This window comes from Gobius niger (assembly GCF_951799975.1).
Source record: "Gobius niger genome assembly, chromosome: 18".
Lineage (NCBI taxonomy): Eukaryota > Metazoa > Chordata > Actinopteri > Gobiiformes > Gobiidae > Gobius > Gobius niger.
This window is the reverse complement of record NC_136869.1, coordinates 21872217-21896991: the sequence shown is the minus strand read 5'-3', so window position 1 is coordinate 21896991 and position 24775 is coordinate 21872217. Positions and strand designations below refer to the sequence as shown.

The 24775-nt window shown below is 42.2% G+C and overlaps 1 protein-coding gene across 1 annotated transcript in view; it reads right to left on the bottom strand.

Annotated features, from left to right (window-relative positions):
• The window catches only part of pard3aa (par-3 family cell polarity regulator alpha, a), a 429242-nt gene that overhangs the window by 172563 nt on the left and 231904 nt on the right, over window positions 1-24775 (bottom strand). The window contains exon 20 of the mRNA XM_079575903.1: window positions 17264-17471. Within this exon, the coding sequence (XP_079432029.1) occupies window positions 17264-17471 (208 nt within the window). The remainder of the gene's footprint in view (window positions 1-17263; window positions 17472-24775) is intronic.

Here is a 24775-nt window from a genome sequence, read left to right as displayed (position 1 = left end):
TCTGATCAAAGAAGAACTTCAAAGTGGAATCCAAGTATCTAACTGTGCAACACAAATCCACAGAGAAAGTTGAGAAAAGAAATCTTGGTTTGGAGTCGTTCTAAGTTGAATGGAGGACATGGCTTGAAGGAAGAACAGACATGGCTTTGGCGCTCTCTCCTTAGCTTTCGTGCATGTGTCTTAAATTATGAACTCTTTTATCAAATTCGTTTTGCTACAAGTGGACACTTTATCGAGGCCTTCCACAAGATAACATCTGGACTAAACTGGCTCTTAAAAGGTTAGGGTTAGACCTCAATTGTACTAAATTATGTTTCATCTGTGTGTAAACCATGTTTTAACCAGAAAGAACACAGCATCAAAGACAACCTCTCTCATTTTCTTCTTCAAAAAGAATAAAAAATAATTCAATCTAACTGCCAACAACTTGATGCAAGAAGGAAGAAAGGTAGGAAATACATCTGACCTGAAATCGGGTCAGTCAAGGTTGAATAGAGGACATCATTTAGAGAAAGAAAAGAGTGCCTCCTTTTGGTCTGTGGGGTTTGGATCAGCAGTGCGGACCGGGCGGAGTGCCACGCTACACTTAATTTGCGCTCCTTAATATCACACTTTATGAGTCCAGTCGTGTTTGCAGCCCTCTGCCCGGGACGCCGGCGCGAGATACATCGGAGGATCTCATTTCAGCCCGACAAGATTTCAGATTCAATTAAGTCCGCGGCGCAACACCGGCTAACCACCACCACCACCCCGCCTTCTCCGAACTTCAAGGTCTATCTCCGAGCAGCGCGACGTGATCACTGGAAACCTAATTACTGGCCAGCTCTGCCCGACCGCATTTGCATCAAGTGGCCGTGAGCGAGAGGAAACGCCGGCCGGACGGGGACGGCGAGCTGTGGCACCCGTAGCGTAGGAAGAGGGGGAGGGGTGACTTGCACGGCGGCCTGTGGCAATCTCAAGACGAATACTGCGCTACGGATGGACTTCTAGAACTGTGGCTGATCAATCACTGATGACGCTTGGGATCTTCTGCAACAGAAGCTGTGCAAATGTTCCATAGTGAGTGGCAATGTTGACTTGATTGGTTCCGTTTAGAATGGAATCTACGTCTGCGCCAACCGTCTATTCAAGCCTTTATTCAGTTCACTTAGAGTTCATTGCATTCATGCTTTATAATATATTTAAGGTACATGTTTTTCTGGTGTAACAGAGAGAGTTTAACAGTCAAACTAAGGTGTTTTTATTCAGTTTATTCAGAGGTGGTACTTGAGGTAAAACATTTGAGAACCCCTGCTCTATATCAGTGATTCTCAACTGGTGTTGGGACCCACAATCACCCTGGGATGACAAGCCGTGACCCAAATACGACTTGCACAATGATGATAATGTCAAATATTGTTTTTTCCTCAAAATGTTTTGTTCAGTAAGCATTAACTAAGCCAAATTAGCTAAAATTTTCTAACAGTAATTGTAACAGACTCAAATAGTGATTCTATACTTTTTCTGTCCAGAAATATTAAACGAAATGTCTTCTGGGAAAGGCTTGCAACCCACTGAAAATGGTGGATAAAGAGGTGAGAACCTCTAAGTAAATCATTATTTCATACAAAACACAAAGCATGGATTTCAAGGCATTTCAATAATAGACCTCCATGACATCCTATGACAAATCTTACTTACCTATCTTATCTTAGTTTATTTCACAGGGACAATGTGGACACTCACTTTCAAGGAAACAAAGTAATTTTATAAACAATTCTTGAACATTGTTATTGTGTAAAGCCGTAAACAGATTTGCAATAACTGACCTACACACTGAAGGTATTGACATTGACATCCCTGTATCTTGCCAACAGTAAGATCGAATAGCATTACGAGGACCTTTACATGCAGAGCTATGCAGGCATGGAATGGACGTCCAGACAGTCTAACGTTAGTGGAGGACAAAAAGAGATTTAAATTTTTGCTGAGAAAACTCTTACAAACAAATATGTATTGAATTTGGCGAATGAACGTGTCATGTGATATTCCTTTCTGAATGCAAATATGTACTACTTTTATGATTTTAGTGGGATATACAGATGTATTGATACACATTTTGTATGGATTTAAATACTGTTTATACTTTTTGTGAATGGATTTAGTGGAACCCCAGGAAGAATAGCGACAGCATGACTGCGCTAATGGGGATCCTTTCAATAAACAATAAACAACCTTAAATTATTTTGACTTGCATTAGAGTACATTTTTGTTTAATGAAAGAAAAACTGACAATGTGCGTGGTTGTGTGTCTAAATATAGAACGTTTTTACCAATCATGAATGCCGATAGACGTATTAATGGAGTGTTTACTTTGGCGGTCCACCTACAACACTGCGTCAGTCTGAGCTCCGACTGAAATGCATGTCTAGCGAACGCATTCGAACTAACCTGCAACTTTCATGGTTTGAAAATGTATCATAATATAAGACAAAAAAACATATTTCGGTGTAGCTTGTCAAACGAAATTTCTACAACACTCTCCGCAGCACTGGTCAGGTAAAACTTTTAACTCCCAACCTCCAATCCTTATTGAACGCTGTCCATGACCCACTACAAAGCCCTCACCTCACCTCTCCAGACTTTCCGCTCTTTTCCTTGATGCTCCTCGGCAACAGCAGCGCTAATCTTCTCAGCGGGGAGTGCTGTTGTGAGTGCCCGCCCGCCCCGTTTGCTTGGCACACGGTAAATGGATGTCGCGCCGCACTGGAGGACATTGTGGCGCGAGGGAGTGACAGAGTTCAGCCCACAACGGATGACCCCTTTAAAGTCCGCCGATTGTGAACGGGCTTTAGGAGGAGGTAGGTGGCAGTTCCCTCTGAAAAGATGTTTTTACCGACACTGGCTGAAAAATGTGACCCGGCTCCTCGCTCTGCCCTCCCTGACAGGATATTTCTCTTAGCGCCGGGCGGCCGTTTTGAAGGTGATATTGAGCTACGGCTTTGCACTTGGTAAAGCTGCCAAAAGCTGCCCGAGTTCAAAGTGGAGTTCCCGTCTGCAATACTCATCCGTGACTAGGGACGATTGGGGTTGGCTTTGCTTAAAAATTGGATGAAAGGAGGGGACGGGGTCAGGGTGAGAAAAACTTGGCACAAGGATTTTTTTCTTTTTCTTTTTTCACCTTTATGTGTTATTGGAAGAAAGTAGTAATTTCCCGTCTTAGCCGTGATAAGGCAAGGTTGAGGTTAGCAATGTGTAAAACAGGCTAATTTATCAGCCTGGAAACACTGATAAAGATTATGACTCAAGCTTTGTCCAAGGTCCCCTGGGTCAAATGCAGAGATTCATGATGGGATTCATCAGTAAAGTCTAATCTTATCTTAGCTCCTCATTCGGAGCCAAGTCTTTGAGACACATTCATATGAAAGAGCAGTTTACAAGACTGCTTTTATATTCATTTCTTGAAGGAAGATTAATGAATTACTACTTTTCACCCTTTGATATCAAACAAAACTGAATTTTGCAACCTTTTACCATATATGTCACGTTCATGTTCTATGACGATGCCATACTCTCTAGAAGGAGGGCATACTGCGTACTTTGCGGTGGTTTTCTTGTGTTGGTTCAGGGTTTAGTTTGGTAAAAGGGAAATCAGAGTCCATATGTGCTCACAGGCAAAACATTTCTGTTTATGAATGTGGGGAGTGAATTAATAATGCAATTTGATGAGCTATTTCTAGTCTGAGGCATTGTTAAAGTTAACACCACTACATTTGATTGGTGAGATTATAGTTGATACAAGCATACAAGGACAAGAGAAGACTATTCTGTGCAGAGTTTGCATTTTAACCTTCCAACAAGCGCTCTGGTGACCCTTCCTCAAAAACAGTACAAGCCAATTCTATAGCTGAGGATTCTTGATCAAAGTCGTGGCTCTCTGCTTCTGTCTCTGAGCACTTGAATAATCCTTTCAACCAATTCCAAGTGTTTAAGTTTCGTAAGCATGAGGTTCAGAGATACATTTTATTTAAAGTGTAGTAGAGACCGCTGTTAAGGCTGCTGGAATGCGACAGACCTTGGAACATGAAGACATTATACATGAATAGTATGCGCACTGGCCATTCCTCATTTGAAAGATAAGGACCTCCAGAGTTCGGTCACTGAGCTGGAACGACTGGAGGCTGCACAAACTAGGACAGGGTCTGGGATTGTGACCATTTCGACTGTTTCCAGCCATAAGATCTGGCAACCTTAAGTGTGGGGCCCTTTCTCTCGCTGAAGTGTTCATCAGCACTCAACACGAATTCAAAAGCAAACGCTAGATCGCGAACCTCGCTCTACTGTATCCGTAATGGCGTGGGCGGGCCGACTCCTTACACTGACGCGTAGCATGTTCCATCGCACCGCTTTCTTATCGCTTTATCACGCCCGATAATTCCGCCGGGTTGTTAGTCGCCCTCGCCCAGCAGCTGTGCCCTTTACTGGTACGCGCTTACCTTATTACGGAGATTATTAGGAGTGGCAGAGCAAAACAAGAACTATTATCATTTTCTCGCACATTACATTGAGCAGATGTCAGGGTCCGCGTGCGGAGGCGGCTAATTGCGGTTTCCAAATCAACTGTGGCGTAATAGAACAAGCGGGGACAGACAATGGCGCGCCTATGCGAGCGTATGGGCGGCGGGAGAAAAAAGGCTAATGCGTTGTGTCATGTTGCTACATACTTTAATGATATAGTGCTTTAAGTGATAGCCAACATCAGCTGTTAAGGAAAGGTAGGGCTGCACGATAGAAGAATACAGATGCGGTATATGTTACATGTGTTGAATATTGTGATAATGGTATGATTGGAATATTTGATGTAGACTGCTCTAAATTGAAACAAAAGCTTTGTTTTTTTTGGTCATTTAATTGTGCAAAAAATAAAATGAAAAAGACAAGGAACAAAACAAGGCTAATATGGAGCTAAATTAGGAGAATCATGACTGAAACTAAACTTAAGTCACCATGCCATTCTTGGATTTGACAGTAAAATATGTGTAAACCTCAGTCAGACGGAAGACTTCAGTGATTTTGCGATGTATAGTGAATTACCTGACACAATTTTTTGACCGGAAATGCGATACCAGCTTGCACATAGGGGGTAGTTTACAGTACAACTCAATAGAAGATATGCACATGACTTCCTTTCATTTTAAAGAGGGGGTATTATGCTTTTTTCAATCACATAGCACCAGTCTATAGCACACTACAATGATGACGAAACCTTCTGTTGGTCTGTAACTGCAGTAAATTAGAATAACTGCCTTGTATAAAATTGCTCTCTCAAAATGGCTGTAGTGAATGTCTTGAAATAGGCCTCTGTCTCTTTAAGAACCCCCTGACCCTTTCCGACACGCCCCCTCCACACGCTGTCTGTGGCATCAGTGGGGAGGGGGTTCTGCTGAGGAGCAGTGGTTGGTTACTCGGCTGGTGACGAAAGCTCGGAGGCGTCTCCAGGAGGTGGGGGCGTTCCTAGGAGGACTCAGGCAAACCTATCCCTAAAATGGCCGCCATCAGAGTTTTTACAGATTACTCAAAAATACGTGAATGTGCCAAGGCAACACTTCAGGCATGTTTTAATGAGGGAATGACATAATAACATGATGTAAAGCTTGAAAAAGTTGATTTTTCCCCCCTTTAAATTGAACCTATTTTAGCTTCGCATTTCACAGATAGTCACACAGCGCTTTACATGAGACAATTGTACATTCACTTCATACTCAGTTTCCCCTGGGGGAGACTGACAGAAGTGCTGTCACGCCAACCTCACCTGAACTCTGACCAACACTAGTTTAGTTTAGTTTAGTTGATTTATTTATTTGAACAGGGACAGTGTACAATATACATTAACCTCAAAGGGAGAGATGCATTGTACCAGGTTATAGCACTTGTGCTAATTTCCACCTGTAGTCCACTATACATTCACTCACACACATCATTCATCCTGGCCTATTGTACATGTTTTTAGTGGTAGGGGAAACCGGAGTATGTGGAGGAAACCTACGCAGACATGGTGAGAACATGCAAACTCCACACAGAAAGGCCCCGTCCAGGTGGGAATCGAACCCTGGACCTTGTAGCTGTGAAGCGAGAGCGCTAACCACTGTGCTGCCGTGCCGCCCAAAGAACAACATGACAGACTTACCACTTGTTTGGCGGTGCTATCATACTATGACAGCTTCCATAACCTCAACTTTCTGATTATTTTGCTATTTTTGCCAACAGAGTTAGCACTGTTACAAATACAGTTGTTTGTCGTTCGTTGTTCAAAATAAATTGCACTAAACTAAACTTCCAGACATTTCCTCCAGGTCAGTGATGCTCAAATTGTTTTTAGCTGGATGCTTTATTATTAGTAGTAGTAGCTGAGTCGAGTCCATTAGGTCCAAATCCATTAACAAAGTCTTTGTTTAACCGCATGACATTTTGTCGCTACACTCCTTTTCTTTTGACTTGCTAACAAAGCTGCACTTATACCCTTCTTTCTGTGCAGTCACATACAATGGGTCTCAATGTGAACACGCAACATGCGAAATCCAAAGTGACACGGATCAAGCAGTGAAAGGGTAGCGTGATATACTGCGCCAATGCAGCATACAGTCGCACCAAATGACATTTTTAACACATTCCTGGCTTAAAATGCATATAAATTATGTATTTTTACATTCTATGCAAGGGGTGCTACAATATAAAATGTGATCGAAAATCTGACACGCTCTTTGAAAATTGTCAAAAGAAATTGCGTCACTGCCCACACACTCCACTCTCCTTTGCATGCGTTGAATGCTGTTTTTCAAACCTTATCTCAGCTAATGCCTGCAGATCACGCACACCATCAAGCCCCATTATATAACGCAAACCATGACGACAATAGCATGCCTAAAATGTGAGTGCTTAGCGGTGTTTAAACCGCTAGGCTAATGTATAGGTCATGTTGCCATTCAAAACCATTCAGGCAACATGGGCCCATAGAAACCATCATCTGTTTGAAACGCCTGGAGAGAGAACACGCTAGCTGCTAACTGCCTTCCTTCACGCGACGCTCCCGTGGCGTGAGATCCTCCACATGGCATGCTAACCCCACCACCTCCACCAACTACTGCGAAGCTAGCTCCCCGCGGAGTTCATCATGGCCTGAGCGTAATAAAGATTGAAGGATAGAAAGCTTTCCCCGTCATGCAGTCCGCGCCCCGTGGCCTTGAGTGGGGCTGCCTGCACGGGATGAGGGAGAGGCGAGGCTTGGGTGGGGGGAAAGGGTGGGTTCCCTTGGGTGCTGGAGGCTGGAGGAGAGGGGCTGGCGCGGTAGGAAGCATGCCACTTGATGGTGGAGGGGAGAGGGCTCAAGGGAGAAATGCTTTTATCTGGGGTTCAGTGGGTTTGCCTCGTATGTGATTTCATTTTTGTTGCAGTAATGAGCTAAGAAACGGGCGTATTGGCTGATAGATGAGAGCAATAAGAGCCTGTTGCTAATTTGATTGCTTTTATTGACAAATTAATGGGCAAAATTGGCAATCATTCAATTGTAGCTAATTTGCATTTATGTCTGAGTCTAATTTTATGTATTTTTTTTCTAAATCTAATTTTAAATGCACATTTTTAGTCAGAACATCCACCCAGCAACAGAAAAGGGTCCCATTGTCTCCATATTGTTTTTTTTAACAGTCTCCGAGACAGCTCAGACAGAGTAAAAAGCCTGTACGCATTAAAACAGAGAAGAGCATCTTCTAAAACATTACAAATGATTGAGAAGTGCCACATTTGTTGGAACAAAGGACTTCTTACACTTAGTATTATGCCTGATGTCTTTGACGCGCCTTTCTGAAGCAGCACGTCATGTTCTCCATGCATGACATGTTGAAGGTCTTAGGTAGAGGTAGGTAGTACTCGTAGTTATTTACACAAATGCATGTACTGGTATAGGTCCCTTTTTGAAGTAACTGTACTTTTGTAAGTAGTTTTTTTCATACAGTACTTTTTACTTCTATCTATATCATGATATAAAAAAACGAAATATCACAATAACAATATATTTGACGATATGATTGACAATGCACAAATGACTTTAAAATCCCAGCCTTACGTCTATTGGGAAGATTAATTCAGTGAATTATATAGATTTTTTTTAACAGCACACTAATTTTCTCACATATATAATCTTCTGAAGCAGTTTACATCTTTCATTTCATTTTACTTTTTAAGCACCTGCCTGTGTGTTCTAGACAGTGGCAACGTTGCGATATGCGATACGACATGGCCCACCCCTATTTCTACTTGAGTAATATTAAAATGAAGGGTCTGTACTCTAACTTGGGTGAGCCCCTTTGTTGTTCCACTATGTTCTTGTGAAATGATCATTTTAATTGTATTGATTTTGGGCGTGGGCGCTTATAAGCTCTGGCTTCAGCCCACTCCTTTTGAGCAGAGGCTTTGCTGCTCAAATAAATAAATAAGTGAAAAAATAAATGTGTATGTGTCTTTCGATCGATGCATTTTGTTTACATAATTCTTCATAATGACTCCTTTTTATATGGTTTTATGTTTAGTTTCTCATTTTTTATGTCACTACTGAAACATAAATCAGACTTTTATGCTCAAACAGTTCCTCATAACTCACAGTACTCAAGTGACATTTTCTCCAAGTACCTTTTCACTCTTGAGTGTTAATTTTGGTCACTAACGCTACTCTCACATCTTGGCAACTCTACCCACCTCTGGTCACAGCGGATTTTCCTGAACAGTGCCAGGGCCGTCTCCTCATGATGCAAATAGAGGAAATACATTTGTTTCTGACTTATAATTGTGATTGTCATTGGACTGCCAATGACAATCACATATTGTATTTTGCCTTATTTTAATGCAAGCTCTTTTCTGTTATTTCGAGTGGTGTATGGCTTGTTCCATTGGCAATAATACATTCCAGAGGTTCTCCCACTTTTCACACCAAGTCCCCTCTCTTAAAGATCTGACCAACCAATTACCACTCGGTTTAAAATCAGTAATAAACAAATGTTGAATGGGTCGAGAATTGGTCTAAACTGGACCAAACTATGTCTAAACCGGAAACAAAAACACCTAACTCAGGGTTCCCAAACTTTTCAAGTCACGACACCACAAATTCACTATAGACCAACAACTCGGGACCCCTTTTGTATAATGTAATTTGCATTTATAATAATTTCAGCTGCACAACATTTTCAAACTGGGTTAGTGATGTTTGTTTGGATACTTTGATATTTGGCTTACCTTCACTGAAAACATGCCCTTTTGTCCCTATTCATGTTATATTTAACATAACGCTAAATGTGCTCCGAATATCCTGTGCTCTTTCACAGCAGCGTGTCACCTCTTTACATGCTGACAAATATATATTTTTACCCGTCTGACAAATGCGTGACACGCCTCCTTCTGTGCAGTCACATACTATAGACATCAATGTGAAGACCCAACATGCCAAATCCAAAGAGACACGGATCAGGCCGCTGAAAGAGTAGAGCTATATATTGCTCGCCTGTGCGGCAGACAGTAGCGCCATGCCGTGACTGTAGCTGTGAAAAGCTCCCATCTTCTCTATTCATGCTGCTTCCAACCAATCCCCCTGTAACCCAGTTCACTCCAGTGCACGCACGCTCCGCTCTCTCTCTACCCATCTTGGCAAAAATGATACACTATTCAACCAAACCTCGCCTTTTGGCCACAATATCATTGAGACCGTAGCCTATTCTTGGATTATTCACCAAAGGCTTGTTATTTTACTGGACCCAAAAGCATCTGATTTCATATTCTCACATATTTTGATGAACTAGAAGTGAGACTTACAAAGTATAAAGACACATTATCCTTTGCATGTGTAGTCCGTCCCTGTCGCGCACACTTATCGGATCGCCAAAGATTCGATGGAGGTCAGTGCGTCGTCGTCACAGAGATAAACAACACCACATTAGCCATGATGACGGCCCTAACATTAGCCGTCTGTCTGCTAGCATGCTAACACCGCCCCGGGGCAGCGAGCGTGTACATGTACGCTAACGTGATAGCATCTGAAAGTAATGATCGCGTTAGCCACTGGAGAGGACATAAATAATAACCTCACAGACTGCTCTAGGGGGGGAAGCGTGTGCTCACAATAAGCGATATTCACTGTGCAGACAGGGATCCAAGAATAACGGCTGTGCGGAGTGTCTCCGGGCAGGTTTGGAGTTACGGCTTCGTGCACATGGTCGTCCATTCACGATAATTGTGAGGTATTAGTTACTAGAAAGTAAAAAGGGAAGTCTGTAATGCATGCTATATACTGTAGTCCAACAACAAATAAGGTATATACAGCAATTACATTTGACTTAAGTGTTAAAAAACTACTTTTTAAGGACTGGGTCAGGATCTGTTATTTGTTAGTGTTGCTCAACACTCCATTTTGAGTGTTCCTCCTCACCCCAAACAACAAAGCACCCATAATTCATCTTAATAGATAGAATGGGATAAATGAAAGTCAGACGTTTGAAACTGTATTGACTGTATTCAAAGAACATATGGGGGACCTGGAGGGTTCTTCCTGAGAAAATAAAAACAGATCATCCGTCACTGCCCTATTTGTAGTTTATACTAGAGCAGCTTGTCACTCATAAATACATTCATAACTACATACACACTTTTCCCCATCACACTGGATCCCAAAGATCTAAAAAGTCGCACTAGAGCCAATCATGGTTGCGTATCCCTGCACTAGGGCAACCTGCCAAGACTGTAAATTAGGAATGAACTTAAAGGCCCGATAACTGATTTGTTTTTGAAACAAACAATGAATGAGGAAGCCACTAAAATTAACATTCTTAACATGTGTAGCATCCCGTTCTTCACAGGGACAGAGTTTATAGGCATTTTTCACAACTTGCAGGGTCACTTTCAGGCATGCTAGAAAACTAGCCTGCAAGTTCATAAAATTGTTCCAAATGCTCTATGAATGGTAAATGGTCATATTTATATAGCGCCTTTCTACCTGCTTTAGGCACTCAAAGCGCTTTACATCATGATTAGATGATTAGATGAACAATGCTTTTCCCACGAATGTCTGAGTTTACAATATGCTAAAGGAGGACAAAGGACATGTTGTTCCAATACTAGTGCCTTGAAGTGAGGGTGGCTTCCTTCATAGTGTTCAGCGCGGGCTAACTGAAGCTCATTCATGCAAGCAACTTGGTTCCATTATTTAGAATAGGGTGAAAATACATGTAAATGTACCAAAAGGGGGAAAAAAAAGATGACGTTGCTTCAGGAAGAAGGAGGCTGTAACTAATCCATTCTTAATTTGCAGTCTATGTTTGGAATCCATCATCAGAATCGCCTGGCTGGAAGACCGCTGCTGTCGCCCACTGCTCCTGACAGGACACTAACGTTTACTAACAAGGACATTCATGAAGTTGCCTTGTCCTTTCCGATTTCTTCGCAGACTTGGACGTACATTAGTCTCTCTAAGCCTTGCACTAGCAGCCTCTATCCATCTCTCCCCCTTTCCTCCTTCCACTCGCTCTGACGTTAATGCACTCTCAATCGGCCTGTCTATTAAGCCGCCTTGCACTGCGCCTTCATCAGGTCAGGCCCAAAGTCTTGCATGCAAATCAGCTTCCGATCCTTGCCCAAGCCATGCGCAAACACCTTGAAATCCCCTCAGCGCAAGAGTGTCAGACTCGGAAGGCGCCGGGGGAAACTAAGTCTACGCGCTCATCGACAGGCATTACACGGAATTAGCTTCGTGCCGTCTTCCTGATGTCTTGATGGCGCTGGAACAGTCAGATCCAGCTCATGTAAATTCCCTCCGCTTCTCCAGTTTGCGTCAGAGAGCTGTTTTGCCATGCACGGAAGATTGTCTCTGTTTGAAATCGCTGTCAGAAGTTCGCTACAGAGGAAGCGTATCACAATCGCACTTTGACGTTTACATCAGTTTGTTCCTCCCCGTACGACTTTGCGACCGGTAGGCATTCCATTTCAGTCTTTTTTTTCTTTCTTTGCGCTCGATTTGTTGTTGAGTATGCTGGTACTTGCTCCCGTCTTTGTTTGCTAAACTTCTTGAAGCTTCCAGGTGGATAGGGGCGAAACCGGAGGAACAAAAGGATAACGTGGGTGTGATGAGCCTGTCAAAAGTTTGGAAAGAGACACTGGAGGTGAAGAGGGACTTTTTTTGGTTCAACTTGTGAAACTTTTACAGTCGATTACATTGGCATCAACTTGAGAAAAGTACGGAGTTTAGCGAAATGTTTTGTTGGGACGAAATTGCAAAGCGAATTTTCCTTTTTTTAACCATATTAACATTGTTCCCTCGTCAAAATCATACCTAGAGTAGTATTTTTGCTTCATTCATGCAGTTTTGTGTAATTCTGTTCACTTTGACGGTTTCTTCTTCTGTTGCGTAAGGTGCTCCGATCAGTATTTCCAGGAATATGTTCTGCACTCAAATTGTATTCATCATGGCCCCACAGATTTGCCTGGATTCTTAGACATTAGAAGTTCGTCTCTATGTCTCTTCCAAATGTGTGTTTTTTGCATCTGTTATGGCTGGCACGTTTGTTAATGTCTAATAAGTTTACCGCCTGTTGTGAGGTACTCCAACACTGTGGCTTTAATATAAACATATTTTAAAAAAGCATCTTGAACCCTATAGGAAGTTGAGCTGGCTGAAAGTAGCACACAGCCTTGCAGGAGTATGCCTCTCTGCTCATTCAGGGACACGTGGCCTGGCGACATGTGCACACAGCGCCAGTGTCAGCCTGTGCCAGCTCTTAAGTGGCGGTGGCACTCAAAGATAATGAAGAACGATGATGAGGCCAACGAAGGGCAGGCTGAAAGAGTAACCCCCCTCCACCTCCGGGGCCAGGGCATTGATGAAGTGTCACGCTGTGTCAGACCTGCGGCTTAAACCTTCCCAATCCCTCATTTGGACGGATAGATGTTCGAGACGGAGACTGATCAAGCATAATGTTATAAAGCACTTACAGGTGGAGTGGAAAACAGATGCGAAGGATCCTGGGCCATTTGGGGAGCTCTGTCCTGGTTCCCTTCTGGCGAAATTTGACATTTTCCTATGGTTTATAAGCAGGTTTCACAACTTTCAGGCAAGAATACTAACCAGCTAGTTCACAATCTATGAAAATGTTTTACAATTAAACAGGGCTTGGTCTGTCTAGTTTCATTATTTTTATTCCACTATCAGGAAAAACAATGGGAAAATTATTTTACACTACCTTGATAAATTGTACCCAACTAAATTTAGTACAATGTAATGTGCTCTGAAACTATCTGTAATAACTTGTATTAGTACTTTGGAGGTACATAATGTAATAAAACATAAGACCCTTAGGGCTAGGGCTTAAGGTGAGGGTTAGAGTTTGGGTCTTATGTCTGATTACATTATGTAGCACCAAAATACTAATACACATTATTCCATTGTGTTTGTAACCTGTAGTTAGAAGTTATTACACTTCACATTAAATTGTACTTAATGTGGCAGGTACAATGTATCAAGGATAGTGTAAAATAAAGTGTTACCAAAAAGGGTACCGGACCTTCAGTGTAAACAGTCAATTAAATGCAAGGCACTGCAGGTAAATGGTGGAAATCTCTTTTTAGAGTTAAACATATTATGTCATCTACCTTTACTGCATAAATATGTAGGAAAGAAATGTATTGCGAGAGTTGCATTTATTGTTTCCAGATAAAAATGTTATTTTATGTATAAAAACAGCCAGAATTGCCAGATATTTTTGGGGAACTATGAACTATGCCAGTGAACTGTTTTTTTTTTTTAGTTATTACTGGTATCAAAAGTTAAAAATTACTTGGCTGTTTCACCTCAAATAAATGATACACATTTTGAAGAAATTGTCTTTATCTTGAATAAATGAGCATTATTGTTCAGTTTTCTAGCTCTAGAGGACAAATATGTTAGTATAGGTATCAAAAAAGTAGTGTTTAAGTATCGGTTACAAAAAAGTGTGAACTCATCACCAGGTGGGCTCGTGGTCATCTTGGCACTGGACTCATGGTCTAGATCTATCCAAATTGACTGACCACTCTGAACTACGAACACTATGAAAAGGCAAAAAGGATCTGGACCTTCTTGCTGTGGGTAGGAACGGTGTCTAAGAAAGGCTAACGCTAGACGTGAAAAAAGGGAAAATGAGCAATCATGTTTGAGTTTACACTTAAGGTGGATGGACAGTCATAATGCCGTCGCCTGATTGGTACATGTTGTTGTTTCAATGGGCACTACAACAACAACAACTCGAACATAAAGTAACAACAATGATAAGCCAAGCACATTCCATAACCTCGCCAACATAGTCCTTATTGTTCATTAGCTGCTGATAATCCCATTAAGCAAACCCACGTGAAAACAGCTCACAGCGTGATAAGGCCCGCGCCGCCTCCCTCCGTCGCTAATTTATGCCACACGCAAATGAGCGGAGTTGAAATAATCATTGCGACTCCCACTAATTTGCCTTATGTGTACCCCGAGGATGTTTACTTTTATTACAACTCTCTTTGTCTGCTGGTTCCACTGTTGGCGACGGAAGGAGTCGGGCTGATGGCATTTGCTAAAAATAATATGTACTTTGTTTCTTCTCGCTAAGTATTGCAAGGTTTTATGAAATGTAAGAAAGATACATACTCAGGTAACTACGGGACAAAGGCGGATCACGCCCTGAAGCAGTTATAGTAGCACATGTTCAGAACAAAAGAATGCATCTACAGTAAATTGTGAATAATTATACTTATATAGAAACGTAGAAAGCCTTTGTGGATGTACATGAAAAGGAGTGGAGAGCTTGGATATCCCTGTCTTACCTCATGTTACGGCCATTTCACACCGACGCGAGAACGGGCAGTCGGGAGTGGTCCGGACACGTGTGTTTGGTGTGGACAGCACCGTCGGTGAGGTCGGTGAAGCCAATTTTGGCCGATTGCGTTTGTCAAATCACTGTCTCTCGTCGCCGCACTAGGAGCTCTGTGATTGGCCTAGCATTACTGGCTGGTTAGTAAATCAACTGGATATTAAAAAGAGAACTTTTCTACTTCGTTTTTGAGCGGATTAACCAATCAGAGAAACACATGTTCCGTCCAACATGGCGGACGAATATGTGCAAAAATATTCAGTGAAACAAGAAATATGGCACTGAATATTGCCATCTTCTACCAAATAAACAGACAAAATATTAAAATAATGTGACATACAGGTAAAATAAACATAATCTAATTCTGAATGATGCACCGTATGAGAATTGTTTGTTTGTTTGTCCCCATAGGGAAATTTGTCCTCTGCATTTAACCCATCTTTACATGCCACTGAGGCAACCCGTAAGGAGCATCCATGATGTGGAGCCAGGCTGATGGTCAAAATCGCCTGGCTGGACGATTCACCTATTGCACATGTTTTTGGTGGTAGGGGTAACACAGACTCCTACGCAGACACGAGGAGAACATGCAAACTCCACACAGAAAGGCCTCATCCCTGGTGGGAATCGAACCCGGGACCTTCTGGCTGTGAAGCGGAGGCACAAACCGCTGCGCTACCATGCTGCTTAATAAGACAATACATAAAAACAAAGCATCAATTTGTAAAACAACTTAATTCCCATATAAAAATCAAAAGGAGATATTTTTAAACTTTTATTTAAACAGTGATTCTGAATCTCTTTAAAGTTTTACTGCAAGGAAATGTTCTTGTTGCGGAGATTCTCCAAATATCAAATGCTTCCATCCAATCTCTTTCTAGTTGAAACAACAAACAAAGCCTATTTTCCCATGTCTAGAGGTCCTTTAACGCCCCTAACTGACTGTTTTCTTCCCTGGACGATGTCTGCTAGTTAACAAACGCTTTCAAATAGAAGAAGCACATGTGAAATAATGAATAAAACATGTTGGCCTTATTTAAAGCAATCTGTCTGAGAAGTGCCAGAAGGGGCATTGGAGGTCAATCCTTTCCCCCCTCACATCAGCCTGGCCTCCACCACCACCACCCCCAACGCGCCAGAGTTCAAGGAGAGAGGTCTGTGATTAGCCAGCGCCTGTTCTAAACCTGTTCATTAACGGGAGAAGCGCAGGGGCAGCACTCCAGGCGACAACGCTGCTGTTCGGTGCATCTCTCTGCCTGTTCTTGAGCACGTATTCCTCAGCTTTGCCCTTGTACCTGTCTGCTAGGACATAAGCCGGCTAACAGATGGAGAAACTAAAGGAAACTGCTCGAGAAAATGTATATTCAGAGCAAACTATGATGATATACTAGTTTTTAAGTAGTTTCAAATCTGTAACATAATATTTAAATAAACTAAACTAGCTAAACTAGGGGGAAGAAAATCTGTCATGGAATCACAATTTTCCACTCCTTTTCACCGTTTTCTGGCGGACTATAAACATATTTATCGCACACCAATACAGTCAAGCCAAAATCGCGTCCATATAGATGTTTTTTCACAGCAAATTGTTCAGTAGAAGTGCAAAACAGCACTCGTTAGCATCGCTTCGCTAACATTAGCACACGTTAGCATGCTTCCTGGTTAGCATTGTCCGTTTTATAGAGTTCGGGAATGTGACGTCATATCGCTAAGCATTATGGGATTAGCAGCCATTGTAAACTAATGGAGATTTTAAAAGTTAAAATACTGGAGTTATTGTTCACATTAAAACACTTGGACACTACAGTGAGTTAGATGTATTTACCAGCAGTATCTCAGCAGCTAACGGAGTCGTTCCTCTGTTTTTTTCTCCACTTTTTATACTGTTTTTAGCTAATGTTAGTCTATGGAAATGTATGCTAACAGCTGCAAAGATGGCGGATCTCCATGGTAACTGTGGACATTCCCGAACTCTATAGGCTGTTGAACGACTTTGCTCCTCTCCATGTCTCCGTATCTTTATTTAGTTGAAAGATGTATTCATAATTCAGCATTTGTTAAAGTAACTGTGAAGAAATAGGAGAAAGTTCAGTTTTTCCCTTCTTTGTTTTGCCCTCTGGCTGTTTATGGATGCCATCTGCATCTACTGTATATGAAAATGTTTAGTTATATAGCACATTTTACTCATAACACAGCACACTATTGTTTTTTCACGACCAAATTCAAAAAGCACTGAGTCTAAACTTTCGCACCCCACCTGTATGTGCTCAGATGTGTTCAGAAGATCGTGAATGTGTAATCCCAGTGCTCAGATGGACTAAAAAAACGGACCATTTAAGTCTATGTGGTTGCGTGCGTACCTGAACATCTCTCCCAGGCCTTTGAGCACGCCTTTCTTGCTTTTGCTCTTGCCCTCTTCATGCTTCTTCTTCTTGCCGTTGGACTTGGCGGGGCTGATTTTGCTGATCTGGTCTTTTAGTCTGTCCTCACGGGAGGTGCTGCTCAGGTCGCCGCTGGTGGAAATGGACTCCAGGCCTGAGCGGTAGCTGCCTTCTGTGTCCTCATCCACTGCAATAGAGAGAGAGAAAACATGTTTGTTAAGGCAAAAACAGACTTTTTTTTTTACGGTACTTTGTTGGGTTGAACCAAGGGGAAAATAAATTTGATTCGCAAACAGTTTGTGCTTAGATGTAGTAGAATGGACAGTAAAGTTATTGAGAGACAGGCAAAGGGCCTATCTCACTTGCCTGGAGGCTAGTTGGGGACTTGCGTTGCCGCTGGTCATGGCAATGTCTCAGAGACGTCCCCTGGAGATAAGGCAGGTAGTCTCGGTAATAACAAACATGTTCAATTTCAGCTGAGACTACACTGAGACTTTTTCAAGTCTCCATGCAGTCTCCATGCAGTCTCCATGTAGTCTCCATGTAGTCTCCGTGTAGCCTCCGTGTAGTCTCCGTGTAGTCTCCATGTAGTCTCTGTGTAGCCTCCGTGTAGTCTCCGTGTAGTCTCCATGTAGTCTCCGTGTAGTCTCCGTGTAGCCTCCGTGTAGTCTCCGCGTAGTCTCCATGTAGTCTCCATGTAGTCTCCATGTAGTCTCCATGTAGTCTCCATGTGCGCGCAGTCTCAAGCACTTGTGTCGCAGATACTATTTGTTGTCCTGAACCTGCGAGACGTTTCTGTGACATCGCTGCAATGTCTCTGAGACTTGGATTCCTTGGTAACGTTGCCACAACTGTTTGAGACCGCGTAGACCTCTGGGAGAACACACCGAGACTCCGCTGAAATCGAACCTGTCGTTTTCACCGAGACTACCTGGAAACACTCTCCAGGGGACGTCTCAGAGACATCTCCGTGACCAGCAGCAACTCGAGTCTCCAACTAGTCTCTAGGCCGGTGAGATAAGCCGTTGGATGTGCACAATCAATCCGAGTTGAGGAGACATTGCGGAGTAGTCTTTGCATCTGTAACTGTTTTTGCGTAATGGAAGGCTACACTACCCTCTGGAGGAGGGCCTCGTACATGTAGCTCGAGTATTATTTGAGATTTGAGTTCTTCAGAGGGGCAGGTGCAGTGTTGAGTGTATGATTCTGTAAACCAACTGGACACTTCTTAAGCACAGGTTTCACTATATGTGAAAGTGTCATTCCTCATTTGAAAGCCAAGAACCTCCACAATCCAGTCACTGAGCTTCAACTACTGGAGGCCTCCGAGTTTAGTTAAGGCAACCGAGAACAAACTGTGAGGAAAAAGTACATGTGAATAAAGTATAATTCCCTTGCAACATAATAAGCAATACCTTTGTGTTACCTTAGCGATAACCTTAAGTATTCTCTCTGCCTGGCCAATTAGTATGCATCAGAACAATTTGTGCACTGCTTTATATAACAAGCACAACTCTGTGGAAAAAAAATCGTCCACTTGACTCCCGGCAGATCACATACGCCGAATCAAAATCCAGCACACAGCAACTTGTGTTTTATCAAGTACAAAGCCCCGCTACTTCTTTTTCCCGCCAACATCAGACGAACGATTAAAAAAAGCCATATCCCACGAGGTACAAAAAAAACACACAATTCATCTTCCTCATTAGTGCCGCATATATTTGCAAAGTCGCTCCTCCGGGACTCGATTCCGCTCCGACATATTTCCACCGCGCAGCTTTGTACGCGGTTTCAAAGCTCGCGAGAGGACTCCTTCCTCTCCCTCCGTTAAATGCGTGTGATTCTGGAAAAAAAAAAAAACGCGTGTTGCTGAAATGATAGGCTTTGGATAATGTGGCGGCTTCATTTACGTCTGAACTAATCTCAACTCCAAATTGAATGCGAGCTCCTCGGGTGATGCAGGGGTTGATTAAATTCGAAAGAAAGAAAAAAAAAGTTTCCATCACGGCAAATGAGAAGTGATGTGCGAAATGTAATTAATCTGTCAGTAATCATACGTTTTACAAAATGGATGGTAATTATAGATGTGTTTTTTTTTTCAACGGGAATGGCTCTGGTAAAGGTGGTGTCTGTCTCTCAGGTCGAAGTCTATACAAGCACTGGCATTTTATTCACACAAGTATTCCTGTGCACCGAGTTCGTCTATTGCAGCTCCAAACGAAGCTGAGTCCTTGTATTTGTTTCATTCGGATGATTGGGACTCGTGCATGTAAACACTGAATTGTGGAAAGGCAGGGGGACGATGAACAGTGGTGTAATGGGACCTCATTTCAGCACTATTTAGACCGACAAACCAACTTATTCATCTTTATTTTTCATTTAGCGTCCGCACATTTTTTAATACTGTTCAATACTTAATTTTTTTACCCTGAGTACGTTGTGTTTCATTGTATTTCATGTTTATTGCGGGATGTTTTAGGATGAAGTTATTTACTGTTATTTTTAAGCTTTAGAGCAGAGGTGTCAAACATACGGCACGCGGACCTGATCCAGCCCGCAAGATGATTTAATCCGGCCCCTGCCCTGTAGAGCATAAATTCTAGTATGTAAAAAAAAAAAAAAGTAAGTCTAGTCGATTCCTGTGTAATGAGTTATGAATTTTTAAAGAATAACCAGAATGCTCATTCTAGCCACTAGGGGGCATTAAATCTTAAAAAAAGGAAAGAGTTCTACACGTGTCAAGCAGAGGGCACTGACATAATCAGAGCTCAGGATATGAACAACACATTATATAGCCACGTGGTAAATGGACAGTCTGCCCTAGGGCGGCTGTGGCTTTAATAACAGCTTATCACCATCGAGTGTGGAGTGAATGATTAATGATGACTATGTAGTACTTTGAGGAGCTTGTGACACAGGCTTGTAAAGTGCACTACAAGTGTAAGCCGTTGTTATTAATGAAGCTACAGTCAAGTTGGGGCTTTGACCAAATCACAGCTTATATTTCTTCATTTATTGGAAACATTTTCTCTATTATGTGGTTAGTTTTTGAAAGGTCTTTGATAATATCGTTTTGCGCGATATTTTCGTGGTTCAATATATCCAGCTTGAAATGTTGGTATCTTGACAGGCCTCGGTGCTCAGTGTTATTGTCAGCCCAGTGACACAGAAGCCCGTCGAAACTGTTTTTGTTTTTGATTTCAATACCCACGTAATTATAAATTTGTGTGAAGCAGCATTTAACTGTGTAGATTTACAAAGCTACGAAGGGTAAAGCTACAGGTCGGTTAACACGTGAAGGAACAACCAGGACGGCACTTTTGCAAAGGAACGCCAAACTTTCATTCGATAAGGCCCCTGAGCTCTTGTCCGGACTGCATTTAGAAGCAGTTTTTGTGGGTGGGTGTCAGCGTTATCAGACCACCCCCCCCGCACTTATCACCCGCTTAAGTGCACCAGGCCTGAACAGCAGCGGTGAGACTATCTGCCTTTTTTCAATAATTGAGATTAGCACTGGCGCTAGTGTTGCCTCACGATGCCGGGCCGCTGATAAGGCACAGTTCGTTGTAATCCGCAAAGTCTCCCAGGGCGGGGGGGGGGGCAAAGGGTGTTCAGGTTAAGATCCAACCAACCATTCAAATTGGAGATAAATCTTGCACACATTTAAAGAGTGCTTACTCATAATGGGGTAAATTGTAATGCAGAGGAATCACAGTATGGACCTGGTTCTTTGGTTCCATGGGTGAATAAACAAGTATTTAAAGGATTCTCATGTCCGGCTTAGAGCGCTCTCTACTGGCAGCAGAGGGGAGCAACCATGCCAAAAAGAAAGTTAGGGCATGTTAACATATCAATGATTACGATCGGCTGGAGGAAACTGGTTTGTATAGAAACAGGGTCACTCAGCCTCACAGCAGGTCAAATGCCCAGACATACTGATTCATAATCCTTTTTGTGAAACGTTGGCCACAAAATAATGGGCATTGCAAGTCAGCTCAGAACATTTTCCTTTTAAACCGAGTTTCAAAAGAAGCCATCTCTTATCAACAATCCAGACAATACCCTTAAAAAATTTGGACCATCCAAAGCAATTTCGCCAAACTAAAATTAATAGTCCGTCAATCTGAACGGAGACAGAAGTACAATTTGCGCTCTGCTAATTTTCTCTTAAAAATCCCACTGCGACCGCGGTTCAAACGAGTCAAATTTGCGAGCGCGAGCACTTTTTTTTCTTTTTTTTTTGCGGACTATCTCTTTGTTATTCCTCCCACACCCCCGGTACACAGGGAGACGAGGCGCGGTTGCATTTTGGCCCGCGGGATATCTGTCGGGGACACATTTTCTTGAGGTAATGCCAGGTTCCTTATTTTATGTAAATAAAAGTGCGCGCGGCGGCGGAAGGCGGCGGCTTATCTGTCAACTTTGACTATTAACCTCAGTGATGGGCGTCGGCTGGCTCCTTTTATCTAAATTGAAAAACAGACTTATTTGAATATCATGGGGGGAGAATACAATATGCCGTGCCAGGGGAAATCGCTTGCTTCCCCCATTTTTCTTTCGCCCAGATAAGGCTGTATTTAGTGGCGTGCCGACAGGGCTTATGAGAACAAAGCATTCGAGGCAGAAAAAGGAAGGGGAAAAAGAAGAAAAATCCCTCCTCTTTCCTCCATGCTTGCCCTCCGGCGCTTTTAATGGAAGCTTTAATGGAGAAAGGAAATTCATATCTGCAGCTCGCTCTTCACCTGTCGCTGAGGCGTGTGTCCCCACAGTGCGTCCAACATGTGTCTTTTTGTGAAGCAAAAAATGAGGACAGAAGGTTGTTTTCAAAATGATAATGAGCAGGAAAGGAACAGGGCAAAAGTGACTAGTTTGGTGAAAGCCTTCGTGTTGTTGTGTCTTTGGGCAAGATGCTTGAAGCTACACCCACCATGCCAAATTTGCGATATCTATGCTAAAACATTTGTCATCTAAGACCCGGAAAACAGAACAATAGTGTGAGGAGGATATGCAAATATACAATATCAGGTTAATCTCCAACGTCAAGCAATGGGTGAAAAATGGGAAATAATTTGGGAAGAAATCGGGGATAATTGGGAGAAACTGTGTAAAAAATCAGGCAAAAATAAGTGGGAAGATGGGGAGTAAATTGGGGAAAAAATGGCGGAAAATGGGGAAAATATTAGAAATAAATTTGGGTAAAGGTTAGCGGAAAATGGGGAAAAACTAGGCAACCTTTAGCCAAAATATTGCAATAAATGTGAACAAATTGGGACAAATGCATTCACTTGAATGAAAAGTGAATGCAATACTGATGCAACACTGGATGGGAACTGGGACTGTATATATCGAATATCAAGAGTGTGTGACCTTTGGTTTTGGTGGGAAGTCTACAACGGCAAACTATTTCAAAAAGCTATTGTAGTAGTAGTAGTTTATTCGTTCATTTCATTCCTTTAAACATTAAACAAATATGTCCAGCAGCACGACCGGAAGTGTTTAGGGTGAAGTTAATACTTATTATGCCTAACCCTGTTTACAGACTTCCACAAAACAAAAAACACAAAGATTTATAATAAACAATTTCAAGTGTCCAATAGAAGAGAAATACACATGTATTTAGATTGCCTGGCTCTGCCCTGCTATTTCCTGTTGATTCCACGCAGGGAATTAGTCTGGTCACGGAGCAATCGGAGCAGTTTGAAGGGGGCGGGTCTAACGCACAGATTGTCAGTCAATAAACCAATCAGCAATTAGCGGACGTGACGACAGCTGTAGTCCAATTCACAAAATATAAACTGAATATAAACTCATGCAGAGAACGTGAGGCCAAATCCTCGACTTCTACATCCATGATTAGTTTTGGCTAAAGTTAATGTTAATTGAACTAACAACATAGTGGTGCAGCGAGTGACGTAACCTTGTCATTTCTCTGTGACGGTCGTGATTGGTTCAATTGGTCCAATCAGACACTTGTTTACCATGTATGGCCAGACCCACCTTCTTGCGCGCAGAAAAGAAGTGGGTGTAGTTTATCAGACTAATATCTAGAATCGTTATTTCAATATAAATTTCAATATTCCAATATATGTATATACGTATACATCTTGTTTTATGTTATTCTATTTTTAAACTAAATCATGTCATCATCGAATACATTTCATCCGTTATGGATCTATTAAAGTCTCTCATTAGTTGGTTGCTTTATTCATCCTGAGCTTATACATTTTTGAATTATAGTAGATTCATCCATCTTTTTGAAAGCTGTTTCGGACTGTTAATAGATCTTTCAAGTCCTTCCACTTTGAGCTCTTCTATAAACTGGGACCATCATTAATGAACATAGTCAAGCAGCAGACTACTTTGCTTGTGGAACTGGAGACCTACTTGGTCTTCTACAAGCGTCAGATGTTGTGTTCCTACAACTGAGGCTTCAACTAAATTGCCCACCTCTTCATGAAAAATTCAGCAGCTTAACGGATGAATTAATGATCTGATATGGATCTGATATGGAGGTATATTTGAAAAGAAGTATGAAGCAATGAATACAAATCTAACTGTATGTAAAACTGAACACGAGGGTACGTGCAAATAGCCAGATTCTCTCCTCTTTTCCTCAAGCGCAGTCAGTTGAAAAAAACATGGCAATGCACTTTAGCCGATGCACCCCTGGGACTCAACGTTAGCACAGCGGCTAACAACTCTCCTCACTGTGAACCGTGTGAATATTAATGAGGCTGTAACCTGCACACTTAAAGCACGTGTGTGTGTTTCATCTGTGCCTCCACATATGGGGCGCCCCCTCGTTTCAAAGGCTCGGGGAATACACGCTGGGACGGCCTACATGGGACTGGGACTGTGAAGTGGAGATGATGGAGAATGCGGGATTAGCCAGCACCTTTTATTTGTATTATTTTGTATGCGGCTATTGATAGCTCTGTCTGTGCGCTTTTAAATCACTGGGTCTGACGATTCTAAAGTCTCTTGATGATGAGTCTCTTGATGGAGATTGTGATTTAATTTAGATTCATTGCCAAGCCCTATACTAAACGGAATGATAATCCATACTGTTTTAATGATTTAAACATGTGTGTAATCATTCCATTAGTGGTGCATTATGCAACTTTTAATGCCAAAGAAGTTGATATTTGTGCGTATTTGACCCAGTGGCTGTATGAGTGGTCAGCATGGCGCCTTTACTTTCGATCACAGTGGTCTCTACAACACTCCGGGATCAATTGTTTTGTTGCTTTTCTGGTGAGAGGGTCCGTCAGCAGTGAAAACCTTCCAAACAATTGATCCTGGAGCGTCCTAGAGACCACTATGATGTAAAGTAAAGGCGCCATGCTGACCACTCATTCAGCCGCTGGGTCACCACAAGGTCAATTCCACACAAATCAACTTTTTTCTCCACATAAAGAGTTGTATATGCACCTTTAAAGCAGCACTAAGTAACTTGTTTACCTTAATAAATCCTTTTCGTAGTCCCTCTGG